The sequence below is a fragment of the Zootoca vivipara genome, chromosome 1, assembly GCF_963506605.1.
Source record: "Zootoca vivipara chromosome 1, rZooViv1.1, whole genome shotgun sequence".
NCBI classification, from domain to species: domain Eukaryota; kingdom Metazoa; phylum Chordata; class Lepidosauria; order Squamata; family Lacertidae; genus Zootoca; species Zootoca vivipara.
This window is the reverse complement of record NC_083276.1, coordinates 131,538,499-131,558,199: the sequence shown is the minus strand read 5'-3', so window position 1 is coordinate 131,558,199 and position 19,701 is coordinate 131,538,499. Positions and strand designations below refer to the sequence as shown.

The window sequence follows — 19,701 nt, the reverse complement described above, 5'->3', positions numbered from 1 at the left end:
ACCATTTGGAATGCCCTCCTGGTTGAGATTCATGAAGACATGATAGTTTATGTCTTGTTTAATAATATATTTATTTCATAAAAATTTATATACCACATGACTGTAGAAAGAAACCTCAAATTGGTTTATAAAAAAGACAACACAATAAAATTACCAGTTAAAAAGTTACAGCTGTAATTTAAAACATAAAAAGATAAAGGGACCCCTGACCATTAGGTCCAGTCGCGGATGACTCTGGGGTTGTGACACTCATCTCACATTATGGGCCGAGGCAGCCGGCGTTTGTCTGCAGGCAGCTTCTGGGTTATGTGGCGAGCATGACTAAGCTGCTTCTGGTGAACCAGAGCAGTGCACGGAAATGCTGTTTACCTTCCTGCCGGAGCAGTACCTACTTGTACTTTGACGTGCTTTCGAACTGCTAGGTTGGCAGGAGCTGGAACCGTGCAATGGGAGCTCACCCCATCGCGGGGGTTCGAACTGCTGACCTTCTGATCTGCAAGCCCTAGGCTCTGTGGTTTAACCCTACCTGTGGGTTATATACAGGAACATACAGGAAGTTAAAACCACACTAGAATAGCCCGAAACAAACTTTCTAAGCATCTGGGTAGGTTTGTCCAAATAAGAATGTCTTCAGCAGGCACCAAAAGAATACAGTGCCTGCCTGATATCAATAGGCAGGGAGTTCCAAAGTGTTGATGCTGCCACACGAAACAATTGAATACTTACAGATGCAGAATGGGTACTATGTGGCACCTGTAAACATGCCAATTTCACTGACTGAGGAGGTCGACTGGGCACATGTGGGGTAAGGCAATGTCGTAGGTAAATTGGTCCCAAGTTGTTAAGGGCCTGACAGCAAATCAGTAACCAGTGGAGAAGGCTGTCAGCTGAAGAATTTTTACTGTTGCGATTATGTTTCCTTTGTGTGTTTTTTTTGCCTTCATTTGTTGCTTTGTTGGCTTTTGGTTATATGAATTGCTGCTTTTGCTGATTTTTTTTAATTAATGGTTGTTTAATATACAGTACATTATTTTGTGGATTTGATTTAATTATATTGCTTTAAGCCACTTTGAACTTCTTTTGGGTAAGGGGCGTATAAGTTTGCACACATACAGGCCTTGTTCTGTGCCCAATAAATACAGGGTGCCTTTGCCTGGCGGTGTTGTGGCCCATAGGTTTTGCCCAGTATCCTCTCTGAATGATGTCCTATGAGACCTTGCAAAGGGGAGGTGAAAGCTTATATACTGTAAGGCTGCTTCCCCTGGGCTAGAGCCTTGTTGCACAGGGTCAACATAGTATTGGGGGGCCCCATAAGGGGTCTGAGGGGAGGATTGGCCATGGCAACCCCAAGTTTGGGTTGGGATATCTGCACCCTGTTTGCCCAGTGAAACCTTGTTGCTTGGCTTCCACCATGGCAAGGTTCAACACTGGCCAACTCCCATGGAATGGGTTTGGGATGGTCCAAACTTGGTGGACCCGTTCCTTCAATGGAATGATGAACTAATCCTAGAACCCAATGCCATGCCAACCGTTACCCTGCCTGCTTCTGTCAATAAATATTTGGCCTGATTTCATCCTAGTTTTGTTATTTTGCTGGTCTCATGGCCTGCCTGGGCAATTAGGAATATTTTGGTTTTTGAACCCGAGGCTTCTTTCAATGTCTATATAAAAACGTCTCAATGCCCATCTGCACGGCCGCCTCTAGGCCCGGGTCCGGTAGCGCGGGGCACCAGGGCGCCAGGCCACCAGGGGCGTCGCTGCACCCACTGTGCCCGCGGAGAGGCGCGGTGGAGGTGGCCCCAGGCGTGCCTCTCAGCTTTCAGCAGCTTCAGGCCGCTCTCCGGAGGCGCGCGGGTCTGGAGCCGCCTCCGCCGCGCGCAGGGGCGTCGCAACAGGGGGCGGGCAGCGCCCCCTGGCCCAGGGCCGGCCCTATGGCCAGGCTGGGTGGAGCAGGGCGCTGGCTCTTCAGGCGGCAGCTGCGCTGCACGCTGCACCCGCCCACCCGCCATGCTGGGAAACGGGGCGGGGGCGGGGGGGCGCCGGAGGGCTCCGTTGCACCAGGGTGCCAGGTATGCTGAAGACAGCCCTGCCCATCTGAGCCAATTTTTGAGCATTTTCAGACGTGAGCCTTGGCTAGCCTTTGAGCCTCCCCACTATTTATATAAATATGCAATAACTGCTGGTGGAGAAGAGAAGCATTTGTAATGGTAATGACCATTCTAGCTAGTGTAGGCTTTATGCTTCCGTTACAAAACCATTTGATGGGGGAAGCTGCTTTAAACCTCATGTTAAAACACCCTGTGACGCAGAGATTGAAATACAGGTAGAACACAGTGCGAGAAGCAGGCATTTGTGTATGTTTGGATACCATGGAGTGCCATTTTGAAAAAAGATGGCAGGCCGAACCTTTCAGAACTGTACTGATTTCAACCATTGATTTCACAGCAGCACCTAACTTTGTGTTTCTTAGAATTCCTGAGCAGTGTCAGGTACGAGTCTGCTAGGGGTGCAATTAAAGTAAAAATAACCAGATCTTCAGTTACTACATAAATAAGTATCCTTTTTAAGATTTATAAAAATCACACATTGCTATGCCCACTAATTCTTACTACCTGTTTTCAGATTTGATACTCATTCTAATCTGTAGCAGAAAACCATTTGGTTGGTATAGGGATGGGGAACCTGTGGCTCTCTAGATGTTGCTGAACTCGTAACTCTCCTCGCTGCCAATTAGTAAGTTACTGGCTGGGGAAGGTGGGAGTTGTAGAAGAGTTCATGCCTGGGGACATTGGATGGAAATTGTGTGCAAATTCCTTTGATGTTTTAAGCCCTTGTGCCTTCAGGTGAACATCTGAACAGGGCTGCTGCGTCACATGTAGTACTAGAGTCCTTAAACGTCAGCACATGTACTTTTATAGGGCAACTTTTATTTTAACACTATGCTTCATCTTACTGTCTTCATGATCTCAGTAAGTTGGGTGAAAAAGGATTCCATTCTATGAACCAGCAGCTGCAGTACTGCTGCCCAATCTAATCGTCAGGCATGGCTGCCAGCTGTTTCGCACCCCAGAGCGATTGTTGGCCTTTGTGTGCCATGTCTGCTCTGCTATCCAGTGGGGTGGGGGCTGGAGGAAGTGGCTCTGTAGCAGTGTTGTTATTGATTTTATAAGGCTGCAGTTTCCTGCAAGCCATCCTGATTGCATCACCTACCCAATTAAGTGAATCTAGAGCTGTTTCTATGATTTAAGCTAACACTGAGAGCAGAAAAATTCCCTGCATGGTTAGTTTCATCACTATGCTGCCTGTTCAGGTAGGCTTTTAATGTTTAATTTTTAATGTTTAATAGATTATTGTGTTTTATTCTTCTGTTGGAGACTGCCCAGAGTGGCTGGGGAGACCCGGCCAGATGGGCAGGGTATAAATAATAAATTATTATTATTATTATTATTATTATTATTATTATTATTATTATTATTATTATTCCCACTGTCAAACCACATCCATATTGCAACTTTTATATAATTCACCACTTTCTGAATAGTTTTCCGGGGCACTGAGACAAAGTCCCATATTACTGAGCATTACTGAGCAAGTGACTTTTTTTAATAAAAAAAATGCATATAAGAGCTCAAATGTTAGATTGTATTAATCATACTGGATAAATTGTAAAGTTTCCCTGTTGTGTGATTGGTTGGTTATTCATTTGTGCTGTGTGTTTCAATCAAAATGGGTCCTATGACCATAATGAAGACAAGGAAGCAGTGGGGTCACTTAGAGGAGAAGATGGTGAAATACGAACAGGGGACAGAGAAAGGGCAGAACTCCTCAATGCCTTCTTTGCCTCAGTCTTCTCCAAAAAAGAAAACAATGCCCGACCTGAAGAATATGGAGCAGATGATTCAGCAGGGGAAGCACAGCCCAGAATAAGTAAGGAACACAGCCCAGAACAAGTAAGGAATACAAGTACAAGAATACTTGGCTAGTTTAGATGTATTCAAGTCTCCAGGGCCAAATGAACTACATCCAAGAGTATTAAAATAACTGGCAGAGGTGATTTCCGAACCACTGGCAGTAATCTTTGAGAATTCCTGGAGAACAGGTGAAGTCCCAGCAGACTGGAGGAGGGCAAATGTTGTCCCTATTTTCAAAAAGGGGGAAAGAGAGGACCCAAACAATTACCGCCCAGTCAGCCTGACATCAATACCAGGAAAGATTCTAGAGCAGATTATTTAGCAAACGGTCTGCGAGCACCTAGAAAGGAATGCTGTGATCACTACAAGTCAGCATGGGCTTCTGAAAAATAAGTCATGTCAGACTAATTTGATCTCATTTTTGACAGAATTACAAGCCTGGTAGATGAAGGGAATGCTGTGGATATAGCCTATCTTGATTTCAGCAAGGCCTTTGACAAGGTGCCCCATGATACTCTTGTAAAGAAGCTGGTAAAATGCAGGCTAGACAATGCTACCATTCAGTGGATTTGTAACTGGCTGACTGACCGAACCCAAAGGGTGCTCATCAATGGCTCATCTTAATCCTGGAGAGAAGTGACTAGTGGGGTGCCACAGGGTTCTGTCTTGGGCCCAGTCTTATTCAACATCTTAATGACTTGGATGATGGGCTTGAGGGCATCCTGAACAAGTTTGCAGATGACACCAAATTGGAAGGGGTGGCTAATACCCCAGAGGACAGGATCACACTTCAAAATGATCTTAACAGATTAGACAACTGGGCCAAAGCAAACAAGATGAATTTTAACAAGGAGAAATGTAAGGTACTACACTTGGGCAAAAAAGAAAGAAAAAAGAAAGAAAGGCACAAATACAGGATGGGTGACACCTGGCTTGAGAGCAGTACATGTGAAAAGGATCTAGGAGTCTTGGTAGACCACAAACTTGACATGAGTCAACAGTGTGATGCAGCAGCTAAAAAAGCCAATGCAATTCTGGGTTGCATCAATAGGAGTATAGCATCTAGATCAAGGGAAGTAATAGTACCACTGTATTCCACTCTGGTCAGACCTCACCTGGAGTATTGTGTCCAGTTCTGGGCACCACAGTTCAAGAAGGATACTGACAAGCTGGAATGTGTCCAGAGGAGGGCAACCAAAATGGTCAAAGGCCTGGAAATGATGCCTTATGAGGAATGGCTTAGGGAGCTGGGTATGTTTAGCCTGGAAAAGAGAAGGTTAAGGGGTGATATGATAGCCATGTAGAAATATATAAAAGGATGTCATATAGAAGAGGGTGAAAGGTTGTTTTCTGCTGCTCCAGAGAAGCGGACACGGAGCAATGGATTCAAACTACAAGAAAGAAGATTCCACCTAAACATTAGGAAGAACTTCCTGACAGTAAGAGCTGTTTGGCAGTGGGATTTGCTGCCAAGGAGTGTGGTGGAGTCTCTTTCTTTGGAGGTCTTTAAGCGGAGGCTTGACAGCCAACTGGCAAGAATGCTTTGATGGTGTTTCCTGCTTGGCAGGGGGTTGGACTGGATGGCCCTTGTGGTCTCTTCCAACTCTGTGATTCTATGATTCTGTGATTTATTATTTTCCTTAGAATACCTGTGCCTTAAAACATTTTCCATGTTTTTTAATTTGTCGATTTCCCCTTCATTGAGCATGTATGACAATATAAACCAATAAAAGAGTAAAATGTAGAGTTGTTTGAGCATAAAGCAACATCCGAACTCTGGGGAGGTTCCTCCTCAAGCGAAACAACATGCTTTCTAGCCAACGGACAAGCAGAAATGTGGACAAGCCCCTAGTGGCACATTTTGCTGCAACTGGCCAACAAAGCGCAACTGGGATGGTCAAGGAAGGGAGTCCAATTCCCTCTTCCCTCCCTTTGGCGGTCTTTCAGAACGGGCATGAAAAAAGCACCCGAAAGGCCGTCACATTTTCAGTGGGGACAAAAGGGTTCCCATAAAGCTCCCTGCCACCCTGCTTTGTTTAACTCAGTACCAGTAAGACTGGGGTGGAATTCCTGAGTTAGACTGGGTTGCTATGTATTAAGTTGGGTGCCTCCTTCCCTCTCTGCCAAGTGGTGGCAAAACTCTATGGGGTTCCAGGCACTCACCCAAGGTCTGTATTCCTTTGGAGAATTGAGGCACAGTGGAGACCATCGTAGCTTTAAGAAATATGGTTTATTCATCTATTTACACCTTCATTCTGCATGAAGTGAGTCCAGATCTTACAGCATGAGGAGCTTGTCCCCCACAACAGGGCAGCCATGGAGTCTGGCATCTCTCCCAGCCAGCCTTCAGCCAGCCTGCCCAAGATGAACCCCAGTCTTTATTCTTCCTTCTTCTTCCCATGATACCCTGCTAAAAATTCTCTTTTCACCTCACACCCAGTTACCCTACTAGCCTTCCAAAGCAATGGCTCCCAATGGCCCTGTATTGTTTCTTAATGGCCCTAGCTTGGCCAAGTCATTTTGCATAGACTAGCCCAGGAATTCATCTGCAGCTTATATTTCCCCCTTCACACGCCAACTAATCAAAATCCTATCATTTATTAATTTCTAGGGGTTTTTTTTTTGTTCCCCTCCCAAATCTATAACATGTCATGTCATGTCAAAGTCTGGTGGATTCTTTGAAACAAAATAAATCTCTTGGCTGATTCGTTGTTTTTGTAAATTAAGGCCAGATTGCAAGAGATCTTTCACTACTTTCTTCCCTTATCGGTGAAGTTCATTTATCTCTTAATTGGAAAGTCATCTGGTATCCAAAGAAACAAAATGTAACTTCTAGTTTGTACAGGGTGCCAGAGAACCATGAGTTTCCAGTTTGCACAAGTCAGTTAGCCCATTGTATGAAGAAAGCTAAAACTACCACTAGGACAGGTTACAGGTAGGTAGCCGTGTTGGTCTGGATCGAAGTAAAATAAAAAAATTCCTTCAGTAGCACCTTAAAGACCAACTAAGTTTTTATTTTGGTATGAGCTTTCGTGTGCATGCACACTTCTTCAGACAATTATTTCCCATAATTCCCTTGGCCTTTCCTCGATATATGGCCTATGGCAGGCGTTGGCAAACTCCGTCTCTCCAGATGTTTGGACTACAGTTCCCATCATCCCTAGCTAACAGGACCAGTGGTCAGGGGTGATGGGAATTGTAGTCCCAAACATCTGGAGGGCCGGAGTTTGCCCATGCCTGGCCTATGGCTCAAGTTTTAACTGCTTTAGAAACAAGGATATTTTCAAGCTCCCAGTTTCCAGTTACACCTAGTTTTATAGATGCTAAAATCTTGTAAAATTTTAGAAAACCACCTGAGAAGCAAAGGATTGGAATAAAGTGCACCCAACCAAAGGAAAGAGACAGCTATGCCACCCAAAAAGACACATTTGGGAACTAATATACAAGCTGTAATTAACTGTGATATGAGCTTAAGCTTTGAGCTGGAGACTCGTGGTTTATTGCTTCAGTACATAAGTGAAGCATGAGTAGTACCAACTAGCAGCCATCTACGTTTGCAATATGGGGGTGTAATAATGCTGTTCTACTTTACATGGATATTGTAAAAATAACTGAGAAAATGTGCACAAAGTTCATTTACTGTGAAGATGCACAGTTTAAATATTATTGTTGTTGCCATAATAAGTATGGAAGAAAGGGGTGTTTTTGATCCATTGCAAGTGAATTGAAGCTGCTTCAGTGGCCCGCTCAAGCGACTCTTTCCAGGAGCTTCCACTTCTTTTTCTATGAATGTTGCTTAACAGTTCTGTATCATTTTCAGAGACATTTTTCTGCCTATATGAAATCAGTTTGCATTGCTTGTAGTTCCCTGTGACCCCCCCTCCCAAAAAAGAGGCCCAGGAGTTGATTTGCCGTATGCTGGTGTAAATTAAATAAGAATTACTTGCAGGCTGTGTAGCAATACAGTGGTACCTTGACTTACGAATGACTCAACAACCGAATTTTTCGACTTGCGAATGGGGCAAATGGCCGTACGCTTACGAATTTCTCGACATCCGAACGGAAACCGCGGTGGTTTTCGATAGGGTTTTTTCGACTTACGAATTTTTAGATGGGGTTGCTTCGACTTACGAATTTTTCTGTTTCCAATGCATTCCCATGGGAAACTGCGTTTCCAATGTCGCTTTTCGATTTACGAATTTTTCGACCTACGAAGGTGACTTCGGAACGGATTAAATTCGTAAGTCGAGGCACCACTGTATAAGAGAATATGGGATTTTCACTGAGCCTTTAACTGTTCAATTAGGATAATATCTCAAAAACTATTATAGAATTAGTTTAAAATTTACCTGTGCTTTCAAGGATTGAGACTGCCTGGGGAACCTTCTATGGAAGCCTGGCTTATTTGAGCCTAGAATGAACTTAGTTCACTTATTTATTTTACCATTTGATTTATATACTGCCCTTCATCACAAGCTCTCAGGGAAGTTCACAGAATAAAATACAAGGTAAAAACACAAGTAAATAGTTAAAAGAAAACCAACAAAACAATAAAGCCCCTAAAACACATTTAAAGGGCTGTAGAATATTAATCAGCCCAAGGCCAGGTTGAAGAGGAACTAGGACTTTAGGAAGCAGGGCCGGCTCTATGGGCAGGCTGGGTGGCGCAGGGCGCCACGGAGGGCGCCACGGAGCCTGCCTGCCCGCTCGCCGGCCGCTCCGCTGCGCAGCAAGCCCGCCCACCCGTCACGCAGCAGCGCCCTTGGCGACTGCGCTGCGCGTTGAGCCCGCCCACCCGTCGCGCTGGAAAATGGGGCGGCGGGGGGCGGCGGAGGGATCCGTCGCACCACAGCGCCAAAGGTGCTTAAGACGGCCCTGTTAGGAAGATATGTTTCACTGAGTCAGACCATTCAGGGCCAGCCCACCCAAGAGGCCTTAGGCAGCAGGATCCACAAGAGCAATAGCGCCAGCCAGTGGTGGAGAAAGAGGGGGGCGGTCTGCCCCAGATGTCATCCCTGGGTGTGTGTGACATAGCTGCCCCGCCCATAGCTGCCAAGTTTTCCCTTTTCTCGCGAGGAAGCCTATTCAGCATAAGGGAAAATCCCTTTAAAAAAGGGATAACTTGGCAGCTATGGCCCCGCCCCCCTGGGACTCTCGCCGCTCGCTGCTTGGGTGGCATCCCCCTGGGATGCTCGCCACTCGCCGCAGGTGGTGCCACTGCAGGCAGCTAGCCCCACCCCTGTGCACCGCTCCGGGGGCCGCAGCAGCTAGCTCCTCCTCTGGCTCCTTGGCAGTGCCTCCCCACCCTGCTTGCCACCTCTACAGTGGCCTCTTGGCGAATAGGAGGCTCAGCCCTATGGGGCTGCTGTCTGGGGTCTCCTGGGGTCTGCACCTCCCCAATGTGTTTCACAGCAGGCCCCTTTCAGCCCTGCAACAGTCTTTGACTCCCACTTCAACCATCGGTAAAGGTTGTTTCGATTCCCCCCCCTTGTTCCTGATGTAGATCTACACTCACCCCTTCTTCCCTTGTGGTGGCAGCAGGGGGAGGCGCCATTTTGTGGTTCGCCTCAGGTGCCAAAATGGCTTGGGCTGGCCCTGAGACTATTGGTCCATCTAGCCAAGAATGATCTACAGCCACTGACTGGCAGTGGTCACTCAACGCTTCAGAGAGAACTTTTTCTTTCTATCTGGAGATGCCAAGGACTGAACGCGGGATTTCTCTCTGCAAGGCAGATTCCCTAGCACTGAAGGCTAGGACAAGTATGACCACAAACAAATAAGGTTTATAGTGATTATTTGTGAAATGTTGTTGCATTGTATTCTGGTAGAAGGAGAATTGGAAAGCTGATGCTTTATATACAGTATTGGTATGTGTGTGAGTTGCTTTGTTGAACAGATTTTCCTTTTATGCTACTGACATACACTTTTAACCATTTAACAAGGATTCAAACTGCCCCTGCTTCTCTCTCATAGGTTTGGTCACTCACATTAATTGCATGGCCTGTGTTTTTATTCATCCTTATGGCCATCATACGAACCAGATTTCCTCCAGAAGCCCAGCCAAACTGTGAGTAACTTGATCTCCCTTTAAAGATTGATATGGGATTTGTATTGTTATAGAAAAGGCTCTTAGGTCCTTTACTTCTAGAAGCTTTAGCTATTTGAAGATAACTATCATTTCTCCTCTCAATCTCCTCTTTTCTGGGCTAAACATACTCTGGGAAGAAAATGCTTTTAATAGTTTCTTAGATACCATTGTCCCAGAAGGGTGTTTTCTGTCCACTGCCCCTGTTTGTGAGAAAATCAACCTCTCCCCAATCTGCCTATTATTAGCAAAGTTACCGGTAGGTGCCCAATTTTGTGTGGTGGTTTTGTCAATGGAAGCTTCATGCACCGATTCTAAGCATAATTTGGGAAGTGTAGAGGTGCCACACCCTCTCTTTTGAGATGACCCCGGCATGTGTGTGAAATCAAAAATGCTTAAGAGATAATATGAATTTACTATATTCAAAGTCAGGTTGGTATAACCTGTTTGCTGGTTTCTTCAGCATCATCTTTCTTTCTCTCTTTCAATTACGCTCACATAGAGCAAGCTATTTATTTTGCAGGCTCACCTAGAATTGTAGGAACAAGGAACAGTGCCTGTAGCAGCATGAAACTAGTTGAACAAGATCCTTCTCCTGTTAGCTAATAGTTTCTGGTCTCTGCATGATATTAAAAAAAGGAAAAGAATTAGCAATTGTGAAATTCAATATTGAAATAAAACACTGTACCAGAATATTTTTCTAACTAACCCTACACTTAATCCAAACTACCATTGTAGAACTTAGTCTCAATGGTCACTGAGGACACTTCCAGAATTAGCTGCAGTTGGGGAGTTTAACAGGGACAAATAAACTGCATGGCTACAGTTCATCTTTAAGGGCTCAGAACCCACGATAGTCTGGCAATTTCCAGCTAATCACAGCCATGACAGGTTTGACATCTTCTGGAGCAGAGGAAGATGGTTATGTAGAGTGAAATTTTCCCATCTTATTAGAAAGAATTGGACTGTGGACTTCATGTCTTTGCTTACCAGAGATGGAGGGCTGGGTAATCTTAAAATAATAAACTGGGGGTAGTATAACTGCACCATGGCGAGTGTCTAAATTTGATGGGGCAGGGAGAGGAGCTACTTAATCCTTTTCCATTGGACATTTGTCTGCTAAAAACCCTTCCCAGCTGCTTTGCTCCCTGGAGGAGGGGGGGGGAAGCAATGCATACTTGGGATGTTGTGGAATCAGTGCTGCTCATGCACACAAGCTTTTCTTGCAGTGACCAAATGGTGTTGTCACCAAAATGCCATTCTGCACTACACTTTTTGTATGTTTAATTCAGATTACGCCTTACTGTGGGGATCCAATCAGGAGAAATAGTCATTGTATATCTACGGTAACCACTAATGTGGAAGCTCATTAGAACATTTTTGGAAGGGTGGTGGTGGTTTGCCATGTGTGTGCTGGTGTTTCAGTTGGTGGCTTCTCATGCCCGTACCCTTACTTCCATTTGCTCCTCACCTGAGCACGACTTAGTCATTTTATCTCAGCAGCAACCAATAACACTCCTCTCTCAATTTCCACTGTTTGCTAGACATTCGTAACCAACAACCCAGCTCAGCAGATCTCCAATCAGTAAAGTAGAGGATTACCTTGGAAACTGCAACTGCAGTATTCCTAATGTTTCTAGACATGACCAGCCTCCTTGTCCTCCCCAAAACAAACTCAAATAGGTTGTACTATGAACCAAGAAGGCATCTACATATTTTGGAGATCCCACACCTCTTACCTAGAGGGCCAGAGTCATTCATGTTGTCTATGCTTGCAGAAGATAGCCAGGTCGCACCTGCTGATTTTTTGCTTCAGGCAACTAACCCTCAGCTTGGTGTACTGCCCCTCCCACACCATCTAAATGGAGATTTTGGAGTCAATGTGTATTTTATATACATTCTACAAGTGACAGAGTAATATGCTTCCCTTGCAACATTCACACATAAAATAGTGTCGTGAATCAAAGCATCTTCCTACTAACTTGATTTGCAGCTGTGCTTAGGACTTGCATTTCATTCTCCTAACTATACAGTGCCCTGTCAACACATTTCCACCATATTGAACCTTGTCTTCTAGAGCTGCTTTGCACATTGTATTTTGCTCCCGACTTCTGTGGGCAAAAGCAGTAACATTCCAGTGGACAACCATTAAAATGCACAATGTATTTCCTTAAGCTGATGCCTCTTCTTGCAATAAATAAAGAATATGATCAACAATGGCATTTTAAACTGCATATCACTATTTGGTAAACTCTGCCACAACAGCAGTCTGAATGCTATGTAATGCAATACAAAGACCTTGCTCTTTATGAAGAAGTAAATCTGTGCCTAGGCTATACCAGCTTACAGGTCTACACATAGAAAACTACCATGTATTTAAAGAGATACAGTAAAGAGTAAATTTCCAAATAATAATAATAATAATAATAATAATAATTTTTTTATACCCCGCCCATCTGGCTGGGTTTCCCCAGCCACTCTGGGCGGCTTCCAACAGAATATTAAAATACAATAATCTATTAAACATTAAAAGCTTCCCTAAATGGGGCTGCCTTCAGATGTCCTCTAAAAGTCTGGTAGTTGTTCTTATCTTTGACATCTGGTGGGAGGGCGTTCCACAGGGCAGGTGCCACTACTGAGAAGGCCCTCTGCCTGGTTCCCTGTAGCTTTGCTTCTCGCAGTGATGGAACCGCAAGAAGGCCCTAGGCGCTGGACCTCAGTGTCCGGGCAGAATGATGGGGGTGGAGACGCTCCTTCAGGTATACTGGACCGAGGCTGTTTAGGGCTTTAAAGCTCAGCACCAACACTTTGAAATGTGCTCGGAAACGTACTGGGAGCCAATGTAGATTTTTCAAGATCTTTTCAAGTTATGTGGTCTCAACGGCCGCTCCCAGTCACCAGTCTAGCTGCCGCATTCTGGATTAGTTGTAGTTTCCAGGTCACCTTCAAAGGTAGCCCCACATAGAGCACATTGCAGTCCAAGCGAGAGATAACTAGAGCAGTCCAAGCGAGAGATAACTAGAGCATGCACCACTCTGGTGAGACAGTTTGCGGGCAGGTAGGGTCTCAGCCTGCGTACCAGATGGAGCTGATAAACAGCTGCCCTGGACACAGAATTGACCTGCTCCTCCATGGACAGCTGTGAGTCCAAAATGACTCTCAGGCTGCGCACCTGGTCCTTCAGGGACACAGTTACCCCATTCAGGACCAGGGAGTCCTCCACACCTGCCTGCCTCCTGTCCCCCACAAACAGTACTTCTGTCTTGTCAGGATTCAACCTCAATCTGTTAGCAACCATCCATCCTCCAACCACCTCCAGACACTCACATAGGACCTTCACCACCTTCACTGGTTCTGAGAGGTAGAGCTGGGTATCATCCACATACTGATGAAGACCCAGCCCAAATCCCCTGATGATGTCTCCCAGCAGCTGCATGTAGATGTTAAAAAGCATGGGGGAGAGGACAGAACCATGAGGCACCCCACAAGTGAGAGCCCAGCGGTCTGAACACTCCCCCCCACTTTCTGAACACAGCCCAGGAGGAAGGAGCGGAACCACTGTATGACAGTGCCCCCAGCTCCCAACCCCTCTAGACGGTCTAGAAGGATGTTATGGTCGATGGTGTCAAAAGCCGCTGAGAGATCCGGCAGAACTAGGAAACAGCTCTCACCTTTGTACCTAGCCCACTGGAGATCATAGACCAGTGCAATCAAGGCAGTTTCAGTCCCATAATGAGGCCTGAATCCTGACTGGAAGGGATCCAAATGGTCCGCTTCTTCCAGGCGTGCCTGGAGTTGTTCAGCAACCACTTGCTCAATCACCTTGCCAAAGAATGGAAGATTTGAGACTGGGCAATAGTTGGCCATATTGGCTGCATCTAAAGATGTTTTTTTAAGAAGCGGTTTAATAACTGCCTCTTTCAGAGGGTCTGGGAATGCTCCCTCATAGAGAGAAGCATTCACCATCCCACGAAGCCCATCGCCCAACCCTTCCCGGCTAGCTTTTAAAAGCCAGGATGGGCAAGGATCAAGGAGACAGGTGGTTGGTTTCACTCGTCCAAGCAGCCTGTCCACATCTTCGGAGGTAACAGATTGGAATTGATCCCACACAACTTGACTAGACAGGACTCTAGCACTCCCTCGCCCCGGCCCTGCTCCCATGGTGGAGTCTACCTCTTCCCGAATTTGAGTGACTTTATCTGCAAAAAACTTTGCAAAATCATTGCAGGAGATCATGTGGCCTGTGCTGGGCCCCGATGGAGCAGGTGGTTCCACTAAATTGTGAACCACCTGAAAGAGCCCCCTGTTGCTGTTTTCTGCAGATGCAATAGAGGCGGTGAAGAAAGTCTTCACCGCCGCTACCGCCACTTGGTAGGCTCGACATTGAGCTCTAACCTGTGTCCGGTCAGCTAACCGTGTCCGGGTTAGAAATATGAACAGCAGAGAAAAACACTACAGCAAATATATAGAATTAATTGGGTGGCATAAAAAGGATAAGCGGGGGGTGGGGTGGGAGAATAAATAAATAACCATGGAGAGATGGAGGTGGAAGTCTTTTGATAAGAAATTAGAGAATGAAAATGTAAGATGTGTATATTAAGTTTGTGAAAATGCATAAATTAAAAATTAAAAAAGAAGAAGACTACAATGTTAAGAAGAAGCCTATGCTACCATAACCCTTCTCCTTGACATTTTAGTTTTCTGTGTGCACCTGTGTCCACCTGTATTCTAAAATAGTACAGCCTAGAGGCAGATTTACTGTCTCAGTGAGCACTAGACCCTAAGCCTCATTGTGAAGATAAAGGGTTTAGGAAACATGCTTAAAGATTAAGATTTTCAGGACCAAGAACAGGATGTGTTTGAAGGCTCAGTTCCACTAATTTTATTTTCAACCTCAGTTGACAGCCAGTTTTAATACTTTACTAGATGATAGAAAATACAAATTATTAGAAAAGTACCAGAATGGTACTTTTATTATTAGAAGTACCAGAATGGAGGAGTGAAGCAGCAATTTTGAGGCATTGTTTCTCTCAACCTCTAAGCAAGAGCGCCTGACTTTCTGGGATACATGAAAAACTTTGCACAGAAGGAAGCGCTGGGTGTGAGGTGCAGTGGGGGGGGGGGAATGTAGGTCTCAGCTTCTTCCACAGCATCACAGATATCGGTGAAGAAATTTGAGTGTGACTTGGAACCTGAATTGATCTGGGTGGTGTGGGCAGAAACGCAGTTCAAGCGCTATGGTGGCAAGGAGGGAGAAGCATTTCTGGTGCTTGGAAAGAAAGATCTAATCAGGAACATACTCCCTAGTGATAATCAGTATAAACAGTAAACAAGAAAGCCTGTTGGCCTCTTGCTTGCTTAATGTTGGGAAGATGAAGAATCCTTTAAAAATCAAAATCAATTCTAATAATGATAAAAAAATACCCTTTAAAAACAAACATTTGTGATCAATAACTCTGAAGAAAACCATAGCTAGTGTTACCAAAGTGTGTTATCCTCCTAAAGCAGAGTTGTCCAGCCTGATGCTCTCAGGTGTTTGGATTCTAGTTCCCATTATTCCTGACCACTGGCCAATGGCCATGCTGAGCAGAGCTAATATAAATTGCTTGGAGGACACCAGCTAAAGGAAGGCTAGCCCCAAACAATGGCGCTTTCAGTCTTAGACGGAACCTACAACATATTGTCTGTTGCCATGTTTTCCATTGCTAGTGACCAAGATGAGTTTCGCCCTTAAATGTGGGATATCTCAGCTCCACATTTGTAAAGTAGGGGGTGGGTCAACAGGTGGTTTGAGGGATTCTGTGTGTGCTTGAATAGCTGCAGTGGTGTAGCAAAGGGGGGCATAGGGGTCGTTGACCTGGGTGCAAAATGGTTAGGGGTGCAAAATTTCAACCCTCGGTGCTGCCTTAATGCAGGCATGTGCTTCTGTCACTGGGGTCCGTTGAAAACAGCTTCTCCATGAGAACCAGGAAGTGACCTCCATAGACAACATATCAACTTCTCTTTTCTTATCTCTGCCACTAAGATCTCCTGTGTGACGTGGATGCCATTAGGCAGTTGCATGCACATGTCATTTCCATCCTTTCTCCTCCCTCCCACCCCACGAGGTCCCAGACGCTGGCAACCCATGCTATGCCACTGAATAGCTGTGCAGTTACAGAACAGCAGAGGCCTAAAGCTTGTGCATCTCCAAGCACAATTCAGTGTGCTAATTTTAACCTACAAAAGCCTTTTGTGCTTGGGATTAGGGCTGGGCTCTGTCACTCATTAATTAATAGGTAGACTTCCTTTGTAATTTTCAACTCTAAAGCAGAGTTAACACACCACAGTCCCCTCCTTTATTAATATAAAGGACTGTGGAGGAGTAAACAAGTCGTTTCTGACTGCAGTCTCAAGGGTCGTAAGAAGAATCCTGCTAGAAGAGGCCAACATCCTGTTCTCACAGTGGCCAGACAGATGGCTATGAGAAACACGCAAGCAGAACCTCTCCATTTGGGATTCCCGGCAACTGGCATTCAGAGGCCTATAGCCTGGCCTATAGTGGAGGCAGAACATGGTCATTGTGGCTGGTGGACATTGATAGCCTTTTGCTCCATGAATTTATCTTGTTGGCACCTGTCTATCTTTGGAAATAATGGAGGAGTGTGCCTTCAGGGGTGAAGTCAAACTATTGGAGAATTACAGCGCCTGTTGTGGCTGTAGAGACTGATATGGGAGAGATATGTTGTAGCTGCGCCAGATGCTTTTAAAGCCATGCAACTGGTGGCCATCGCTTCCTCTTGTGGAAGCAGATTCAACTACATGCAACAAAGGTGGAGTTTATTCTGGTCCTGAACCTTCCAATATTCAGCTTTGTTGGGTGTTCATGAGTTCCAGTATGACAAGGGAGAAAAGCTTTTCTCCACACCATGCCAATTAGGCTAAACTAAATGTGCTCTTGTGGCATCTGACCACCCCTGACCTTTTGATCAAAGGCTATAAAACATCTAAAACTCCATTTTAGTGCAAACCTCCATTTGACCTACATCTCTTCAGCTTAGTTCAAAAATAGTATGCAAATTTCTTGTTGTGCACAAGCCAAACACCTGTTGTTTTTAACTGGTTGGAAATTCCCTTTGACCAAAGCAAGATGGAAAGTGATGTTCCAGGTGTGTTTGAGTAGGTAACAGATGCAAAAATAGTTCTACAGCACCACCTTGTGGAGTAGGCAAAGGGCTTTGCAGCTTTAAATTAATAAGTGAGACACCATGTTCTGATTGGCTGAAGAAATACTGCAAAGGGGTGGGGCAAGGGGCAGATCCTTATAGTATGAAGTTGTATTTATACTCTGAACATGCACATGATTTTTGGTGCAAATAGAGAAGCCTTATTCTCAGTTGTACCATATTGAGTCTGTCTGACAGAAACAATCAAGTTGTTCTTAGAACTTTGAAACTGAGCTGCCTGAACTTTCATTCTGGTCTGTAGTGGGACCCATTATAACACTCTCAGCAGACCTGAATATTTACACATGAGCTTTCCTCAATTGAGGGTATGATCTAAAATTCAAAAAGGGAATGGCAGTAAGCTGTGTGTGAACTCATCCCTTCCTTACTGCTTTCCCCCCAGCAGCGACAGACTTTGGTACTATGGCATCCTGAGTGAAGACAAAATTTGGCAACTCTCAGAAATAAGTCTAATTTTAAAATAATTCATTTTGGTACAGTTGCTTTTAATGGATCTTCTCAGTAGGTACCCTATATAAATATATTATTGTGTGCCTCCTCGTCTTGGTGTCCTTTGTGGGGGAACCACCTGCACTGCCCTAAATCTGCCAATGCTCCCAGTCAGATTCCAGTACCAAAAGTGATCTGGCTGAGGACAGACTGCAGGAGAGAGGTGAATAAGAGGAGGTTGGTTCAGCACATACCGGATATGCACTTTAAATCATACCACCACACATGTGATTGGGACTAACTCATTTAAAAATATCAACGATAAAGTCACAGATTTTAATGACTTTGGGTGAATACTTTTTCTGTGCACCATTTAGTCAGCTTTTACACTAGGTTATATTAGAGTTCATAAGTGAGGGGAAACCTTGGTGCATTGCATCCAGAAAACCAGGCAAGGATAAAGCAACCTGGGAAACAGAATGCCAAATGCTCACCAGTCCATTGCACTTAATCATAATCATCATTGTTTATTTGTATGCTGCCTTTCCACAGCTAAACCAAGCTCTGGGCGGCTTACAACATGAAAAGATTTACATCATTACAAAAACATAACAAAAGTTTTAATAGCCAATAAATTACATTTCAATAGGTATGCAATACAATTAAGCGATTCCCACATAAGTCATAATAAGGGCTAAGAATAATGAATCTTTAAAATACCAAAAACAACAAAATTAAGCATCTCCAAAATTAAATCTTGACCTCAACAAAAAAACCCAAAACAATACCTCACACCAAGTATCTCTAGGTATCCCGAGAAGCAGGTCCTGCCGGACTCACAGCGAAGGTGACCTCTGGCCTTTTCAGCAGCATCAGTTTTTGTCAGGGCCTCGCTCTTCTAGGCCAGGTGCAAAGAGGTTAGCAAGGCAAGGGGCAGGTCTGGCAGGACTATGAGCAAAGATATGTTATAAAGGTTTATAGCATGATCAGAGTGGCTATATCCACTCTTGCCTCTTCCAGTCTTCCTTGATTTATTTTGTTCATCCTGGAGCTGGGTACTTCTTCTGTACTCTGTATAAAACAGGCTCTAGATCATGCACAGGGGGTCCCAAGCTGCAGGACTCTCTCCAAATGGAGCCTTGAATGCATGGAGAACAGGGTTGGGAAGTGTGACTCTGAGCAAAGATATATTATAAAGGTTTCTAGAATGATCTGAGTGTGACCCTCTTGATCTGGTTGGCCATCTGCACAAGGCTTTGTTTACTTATGCCCTTCCAGTTGGCCGCTGGAAATAAATAACATTCTTCTTTGTACTTAGATTTTCTGTCAAAACCTTCATTTCCAATCTATGTGTGGTTCTGTTTTATTTCTCTTCATTATCAGAAACTTTTAATAATAAAGAATGGAGTGTAATTTTTCACTGATTCTCATGCATACCACCAAGCCATACCGATTTATGCCTATTTCTTGCCTACTTTCCAGGTTATCTCGCCCCCCGGAACCTTCCCAGTGCCGGTTTCTTCCCATTTCTTCAAACTGTGCTTTGTAGTTCAGATGCCAGGTGCAAAAGCACACCATATACACCCGAAGACCTGCTACCCAAATTGAACGGTGTATCACCCATAAACAGGTAAGGGAGTAAGTCCTCTTGTTGCATAAGAAGGGGGCCAAGTTCTCTTCTTATGGAGGGTGGGGTCAAGGCAGGTGGGAAAACTCCTTGTCTGTGTACAGCAAAGGGAGGGGTGGACCATCACGTGGTTGTCCTTGATTAACTTAGATAGGATTCATGAGAAATCCTCATAATGTCTTGAAAGAGAAAGGTGAGGAAATATGATAGGAGAGTTAATTGTGAATGAAAAACCTCCCAAACTGACCTCCAAACTCAAGATTTTAGCCCAGAAGTTGCAAATATTTTAGAGTTAGAGAGAGCTGGATTCTCTCATAGCAGCCTTCTGGAGGCTGCATGCTCGTGGTGGGTCTTGGTTAGCACATTTTTGGGCTTCTGCTGGTTCCTTGTGGTTGCAGGGGCTCTGTATATTGTCATTAAGGT

The 19,701-nt window shown here is 44.7% G+C and overlaps 1 protein-coding gene across 1 annotated transcript in view; it reads left to right on the top strand.

Annotated features, from left to right (window-relative positions):
- The window catches only part of ABCA12 (ATP binding cassette subfamily A member 12), a 142,747-nt gene that overhangs the window by 2,644 nt on the left and 120,402 nt on the right, over positions 1 to 19,701 (top strand). Inside the window, exons 2-3 of the mRNA XM_035138968.2 lie at positions 9,885 to 9,978; positions 19,134 to 19,281. Of these exons, the coding sequence (XP_034994859.1) occupies positions 9,885 to 9,978; positions 19,134 to 19,281 (242 nt within the window). The remainder of the gene's footprint in view (positions 1 to 9,884; positions 9,979 to 19,133; positions 19,282 to 19,701) is intronic.